The sequence below is a fragment of the Perkinsus marinus genome (assembly GCF_000006405.1).
Source record: "Perkinsus marinus ATCC 50983 genomic scaffold scf_1104296950132, whole genome shotgun sequence".
In the NCBI taxonomy this organism is placed as follows: domain Eukaryota; phylum Perkinsozoa; order Perkinsida; family Perkinsidae; genus Perkinsus; species Perkinsus marinus.
Genome location: NW_003209748.1, coordinates 47,547 through 54,539, shown reverse-complemented (window position 1 = coordinate 54,539; position 6,993 = coordinate 47,547). Strand labels below are relative to the sequence as shown.

The 6,993-nt window shown below is 41.7% G+C and overlaps 2 protein-coding genes across 2 annotated transcripts in view; one reads left to right on the top strand and one right to left on the bottom strand.

Moving 5' to 3' along the window:
- Positions 1–358: 358 nt before the first annotated feature.
- Positions 359–1,650, bottom strand: Pmar_PMAR009762 (calmodulin, putative; the record flags this gene model as incomplete). Its single annotated transcript, XM_002778287.1, has 5 exons — positions 359–415; positions 502–638; positions 1,043–1,160; positions 1,213–1,324; positions 1,580–1,650. 5 exons carry the CDS (start codon positions 1,648–1,650, stop codon positions 359–361), a joined length of 495 nt encoding a protein of 164 aa, XP_002778333.1.
- A 1,105-nt stretch (positions 1,651–2,755) lies between these two features.
- Pmar_PMAR009761 (hypothetical protein) overlaps positions 2,756–6,993 on the top strand; it is a gene marked incomplete at both ends in the record, with an annotated part of 4,855 nt that continues 617 nt past the window's right edge. The window contains 11 exons of the mRNA XM_002778286.1: positions 2,756–2,855; positions 3,423–3,639; positions 3,845–4,070; positions 4,302–4,397; positions 4,463–4,597; positions 4,652–4,852; positions 5,254–5,316; positions 5,599–5,661; positions 5,715–5,849; positions 5,889–5,971; positions 6,015–6,096. Of these exons, the coding sequence (XP_002778332.1) occupies positions 2,756–2,855; positions 3,423–3,639; positions 3,845–4,070; positions 4,302–4,397; positions 4,463–4,597; positions 4,652–4,852; positions 5,254–5,316; positions 5,599–5,661; positions 5,715–5,849; positions 5,889–5,971; positions 6,015–6,096 (1,401 nt within the window). The remainder of the gene's footprint in view (positions 2,856–3,422; positions 3,640–3,844; positions 4,071–4,301; positions 4,398–4,462; positions 4,598–4,651; positions 4,853–5,253; positions 5,317–5,598; positions 5,662–5,714; positions 5,850–5,888; positions 5,972–6,014; positions 6,097–6,993) is intronic.

Sequence of the window (6,993 nt, the reverse complement as noted above, 5' to 3'; positions counted from 1 at the left end):
GAGCGTGTCCGCTTTAAGAGTCGTCGTTTGGGCATTTTAACGTAATAATGAACTTGAAGTCGAGATTTCCCAAACTACCTTCGTTCACTACGAAAGACTACGGACAACACCAGTAGACGCGTTAGAGTGTTCTGTTGGAGTGTTCCATCGACCTTGTATGAACAAACCACTCCTCATTATAGTTCCATCGACCTTGTATGAATGAACCACTACTCATTATAGTTCCATCGACTTGTATGAATGAACCACTACTCATTATAGTTCCATCGACCTTGAATGAATGAACCACTACTCATTATAGTTCCATCGACCTTGAATGAACCACTACCACACAACAACATAATTATATTTTTAATTATCACTTTTCCATTTCAACAAGGCCGAGTAGTTTCTCAGCAAATCCGTACGCGTCCACCTGAACACTTCCAATTCGAAAACTACAGTCATTATGAAATTTTCCGGAATAATTTCGTGGCGCGCGGTAATGCAGTAACAACCCACCTCCTCCTTTCCCTTGTAGCCCATCTCACGAAGCATTCTGTCGAAATTCTTCGCAGTGCGCTCATCATCATCACCACAAGATATCAAGGCGGAGCGAAGCGTCGATAAAGATACCACATCGTTTGAAATGCCATTTCCTGATATACGCAAACTCTCGAGAGACCTATGTCGCGCGCTACAGGTTGATCGCGCCCAAGCCCATCGAGTTTCTGTCACCGAATTTCGCTGAACACTTCATCGAGGAGGCCTAGTACGAGTAATATTCATACATATATTATAGGCGTATATATGTATTTTACATATTCGTTGTATTACTGTGAATTCAAATTTGATTTTCAAATATTTTTTGAGTTGTTTTGAAAAAAAACAAGTCCAGAGCGAGAGGTGATTCTGCTAGAGTGGGGTTATATAATTGAGAATTGTAAAAGGAATTTTAGAATGTGAATTTTTCACACACGATTATAGCTTCAATGTTTTGAAATAGTATATATACGTTCACTGGAGTAATTTCGTGGCGCGCGAAAAATACCCCAGCCCCTACCATCGCTCAGAAGCTTCAGAGCATCTAACGTTTCGTCAAACATAACCGCCGAGTTGCACCCAATAAGTAGTTCATCACAGAGGACCTCAACGGCCTTCGAAAAATCAAAATAATTTACCTGAAAAAGGCGGAGCGAAGCAACTCTTATTAATCATCTTTTTCATTCACACTTTCTCATTTTGCAGTTTTTCTATCAGTTTTTGCAGCTGTTCGTCGCTGGGACAAAAGCCAGCCAGTCGGATGAAATGGCCAAGGCTATTATCCACTTCGAGTACCCCCTTCCTGATCACAATAATACATAACTCCGACGAGACTCATCTAATAACAGTTTTATTCCACACCTCCACTAAGTGTGAAATACACTACTTTCAACGAAAGATGGTATTACAAAACACTCAAATTCTGCCCATTTTTACTTCTCACAAACTACAGTAAAATACCCGAGCTTATATATTCAAAATGAATAATACTACTAAAATCCAATATATGAGCGACCACAGGTCGTACCCTCAAGCCGATCAAACTTCCTAAACTCACTTATCTTCATCTAGAAAGGCGAACACGAGCCGGTAACGCTCCTGTTGAATTGATGAGGGAGTGGTACTCATCGATAAAGCGGTGATAAATTATTATTAAGCGAGGGAAATTCTGAGGAAATTATTGTTGGTTTCTGCACATTTCCCAGTCGGTCTCGTGTGGAAATTTGTAACTCATGAGCTCAACTGAGGAAAGCGAACATATATATTCCTCCAACACTGCCAGACAGTAAGAATAGGCCCTATTCAATAGGGTGACAACAAATACCAAACTCTACCATAACTCTTTCAGTTGATGAAGATGATGATGATAAACTATCTTCGTTTAACGCAGTATACAGGATTCGCCAGTTATTCGAGAAATTCTCTTGTAACTTTTCCACATCTGTTGTGCAATTACTCGAACTTAACTCGATACCTTAATAGTAGAGGGTAGAGTATAATAGGAGTGACAGAGGGTGGTCCAGTGCGTGTAACGCAGACCAACTCAAAAACGAATAAACCGGGGCGGAATAATTAACACCACTTAAAACGGTTCAATACACCATTACGAAATGACAAGCGCCTATCTTCGCCATGGTAGCACTCAAGAGAGGACGCTATATGGGGTTCTTTGATAACATATTTTCATCAACAGTTGCATACCACACTACCTCCACAGTGGTCGCGCCACCACATCTTGAGCCTCTCTATGATTTCATTTTAGCGCGCGCCCAGATAATCTTTAACATTAATATCGATAGACACATGGATCAGCTTCGACCCGGCTTGGTGTATTTCTACTTTCTGATAGAAAAATGGTAAAGTAGATTTTCTACTTAGATGGTAATGCGTTGCAAAATTGAGTTGCAAATTATTTTGAAGTGGTTTTATATTGTTAATTATTCGAGGATCCCCGCCGGGTATCTTTAGGTTGAGCGCACAAGATACAAAATAGGTCCAGTGAGAGCCTGTCGTAATCGATTATCAGTTCCCTCTATTGCAAAGTATGGCAAGTCAACTGCAAACTCCCTCACACGGCTTTGGTGGTAACCCATCCATTTTCGACACCTCCCCTGGTGTTGGCAACGACAACTACTCCTCTACCACTACTACAACTACATGGTATCGCTATTGGAACGAACAGTATAACAGATACTTTTTCTGGCAAGAAAATAACTCTATATCGACTTGGGATATGCCACCCGAAAGCGACACGGTTATTGACTATACCACTAAAGAAGTGGTATCAGGTCCGGAGATCAGCGCTGAGGAAAACAATAACACAACTCCTGATGGTACTATCAAAACGACTACTACTACTACTATTACTACTGCTACTACTACTACTACTACTACCACTACTACTACTACTACTACTACTACTACTACTACTACTACTACTACTACTACTACTACTACTACTACTACTACGACTACTACTACCACTACTACTACTACTACGACTACTACTACTACTACTACTACTACTACTACTACTACTACTACTACTACTACTACTACTACTACTACTACTACTACTACTACTACTACTACTACTACGACTACTACTACTACTACTACTACTACTACTACTACTACTACTATTACTGCTGCTACTACTACTACTACTACTACTACTACTACTACTACTACTACTACTACTACTACTACTACTACTACTACTACTATTACTACTACTGCTACTACTACTACTACTACTATTACTACTACTGCTACTACTACTACTACTACTACTACTACTACTACTACTATTACTACTACTGCTACTACTACTACTACTATTACTACTGCTGCTACTACTACTACTACTATTACTACTACTATCATGTTCTTCCGCTCAGATTTCATGCTGCTCCAACAACAACCACCAAGTGGAGCTTCTTCGCACTACACCCCAGTCGATCCAGTAAAAGACGTCTTTAACGGTTATGATCATTCGGGATCATCATCATCTACTACCGGTGGCCTCTTTGGTGTGTCACCGGCAGCAGCGACAGTCGATTTTCTCAAGGACGGAAGGTCGAGTGACATACCACCCAGTAGTATGTTTGAGGATAGGTAAGCATCGGAATGCAGTTCCTGAAACTATCACGATCAATGTGGGAGAATATACACATGCTTCCGGTGGCCATATGAGAATTTTTAGGAAATTTTCGGGAAAATTTTGATTGGTTTTCGCACACTTCTACCTGAGTTTGTATCCTAAATTCAGCTGAGGAAAGTGAGCAAATATTCCTCCAATGCTGATCACGCCTTCATTCAGTCGAGTTATGACGAGTCCTGTTGCGGACCTCTCGTGGCTGGGCACCAAGCCAGCGACTTACAACCAGGAATTACCAACTCAACGGTCCTCGACTACAGCGCAACGGTTCATTTCACCACCCGAGTTGACATATCCTCCTATGGGAGATCCTCTATTCTCGACAGTGCGAAGCGCATTAGATGGTATGGGAACTCCACGAGAGGCGGCTGGTTACGGCGGCTTTGCGGTAAAATGGGAGTCGTTCGTATCAGGGACACATCTGGCGTTCCCTAGGGTTTGATAACAATCGGAAAATGTTGATCTTGTGATGATTTTTACATCGGAAATTGATTGAAGAATGCGCTCTTCCTAGCCGTTTAGAAATTTCAAAATGAGTTTCCCCTGGAATATATGATATTAACATAATATAGGCTCCTGGATGATTCTCTGAATCGTGTGAGTATTCTTTCTGCTGTAGTCGCGTATGGGGAGTCAGCGTCCTCGGCCGGTGAATCTTCATCAACAGCAGAAGCAGCAACAAGCGTCAAATATTTTGGATAAAAAGGTGCAAGAGGTATTGAAAAAGGGTCATTTTTGGGCCTATTTTGTATCTTCTATGGTGGAAGCTAAGATTCTCAGGAGCACGATCGTTTAATCGCTGAGCGAATGCAGGCCGAGCTGGATAGAGAGTATGAAGAACGTTTGACTTCAGCCCCTCTCCCGTGTGAGGCGGTTCAGCACAAACAGAAGAAAAAAGAGAAGAAAATGGGAAAAGTAATAGAAAAAATTTTTTCGGTGGAAAAATTATGGTGACGCGATAACACTCAGATGCCCAAGGCGGTAAAAGCTGTGAAAGCTTCATCTGCGTCCTCTACTCCTTGGGGGTCTCCTCCTAAAAACGAAGAGGTTAATAATAACGGTAACGCGAGTGCAGAGGAGGACTTAGCACACGAGATGGCCGCACATGGTATAGTGTTGAAGAAAGCTAAAGTGAAGTCGCATAAAAATGGCCGTCAACAGAATCAAAGGGTCATTCCAATGGGGAGAAAATAATAGTCGGTTAAGGCAGGGGAGAGGGAAGAGGGAGAGATGTGGTATCTTGTGATTTACTCAGCCGTAGATGATCGTAGGATGGTATCTTTACGCACAGCGAAGATTTTCATACCTTTTCTCGGATACCCAGTTGGAAATTCTTCCGCGTGCGCAAAGATATGCTGATGTTGATTGTGATTATCTGCCATTTCGGTGTTGTCACTAAGTGTCCACTAAGTACTCTCTCCTCCTCCTCCTCCTAGTTGTTGTTGTTATTGTTGCTACTATTACTTTTCGTAGCTCACATCACCATTATCCGAAGCACTTAAGTCACATCGTAAAACCATCTGTAGTCTTGTCACTGTTGTGTTGGTGTGGGAGGGGGTATTGTATTGTAGATGTGGCGGAAGGATGGTATGGAATGCTCTGCTCTGGACTCTCCGAAGCGCTCAAGTCATATCGTAATACTATCTGTAGTCTTGTGTTGGTGTGGGAGGGGGGATTGTATTGTAGATGTGGCGGAAGGATGGTATGGAATGTTCTGCTCTGGACTCTCCGAAGCGCTCGAGTCATATCATAATACTATCTGTAGTCTTGTGTTGGTGTGGGAGGGGGGATTGTATTGTAGATGTGGCGGAAGGATGGTATGGAATGTTCTGCTCTGGACTCTCCGAAGCGCTCGAGTCATATCATAATACTATCTGTAGTCTTGTGTTGGTGTGGGAGGGGGGATTGTATTGTAGATGTGGCGGAAGGATGGTATGGAATGCTCTGCTCTGGACTCTCCGAAGCGCTCAAGTCATATCGTAATACTATCTGTAGTCTCGTGTTGATGTGGGAGGGGGGTATTGTATTGTAGATGTGGCGGAAGGATGGTATGGAATGCTCTGCTCTGGAAAATAATTCCGAAGGTGATATGGTTATATTTGGTCCAGCAGGAGGGCAGGGTGGCGCATACGTTACTCGTGGGGAGCTGAAGACTTCACTCGACAGAGTAGTACGCATCGTCTTTACCTGGCATGCTCAGGTTTAGGTCCACCAACGATGCGAGGCAGCACTTAGTGGGGAAGGCAGTAGCCCTTCGAGATTTATCTCTCCCGATGACCCGATCTACAGGTAGTAGTGTGCCTAGGGGGGAGGTCTATGGAGAGGTGCTCAGGTCTATGGTTGGTAGAATACAGGAGTTGGAGACTGCCGTATTACGGAAGAAGGACAGGAGTATTGTCGAAGGGTGGTTGGAAGTAGTAGTAGTAGTAGTAGTAGTAGTAGTAGTAGTAGTGGTAGTAGTAGTAGTAGTGGTAGTAGTAGTAGTAGTAGTAGTAGTAGTAGTAGTAGTAGTAGTAGTAGTAGTACTAGTAGTAGTAGTAGTAGTAGTAGTAGTAGTAGTAGTAGTAGTAGTAGTAGTAGTAGTAGTAGTAGTAGTAGTACTAGTAGTAGTAGTAGTAGTAGTAGTACTAGTAGTAGTAGTAGTAGTAGTAGTAGTAGTAGTAGTAGTAGTAGTAGTAGTAGTAGTAGTAGTAGTAGTAGTACTAGTAGTAGTAGTAGTAGTAGTAGTAGTAGTAGTAGTAGTAGTAGTAGTAGTAGTAGTAGTAGTAGTAGTAGTAGTAGTAGTAGTAGTAGTAGTAGTAGTAGTAGTAGTAGTAGTAGTAGTAGTAGTAGTAGTAGTACTAGTAGTAGTAGTAGTAGTAGTACTAGTAGTAGTAGTAGTAGTAGTAGTAGTAGTAGTAGTAGTAGTAGTAGTAGTAGTAGTAGTAGTAGTAGTAGTACTAGTAGTAGTAGTACTAGTAGTACTAGTAGTAGTAGTAGTAGTAGTAGTAGTAGTAGTAGTACTAGTAGTAGTAGTAGTAGTAGTAGTACTAGTAGTAGTAGTAGTAGTAGTAGTAGTAGTAGTAGTAGTAGTAGTAGTAGTAGTAGTAGTAGTAGTAGTACTAGTAGTAGTAGTAGTAGTAGTAGTAGTAGTAGTAGTAGTAGTAGTAGTAGTAGTAGTAGTAGTAGTACTAGTAGTAGTAGTAGTAGTAGTAGTAGTAGTAGTAGTAGTAGTAGCAGTAGTAGTAGTAGTAGTAGTAGTAGTAGTAGTAGTAGTAGTAGTAGAGTAGTAGTAGTAGTAGTAGTACTAGTAGTAGTAGTAGTAGTAGTAG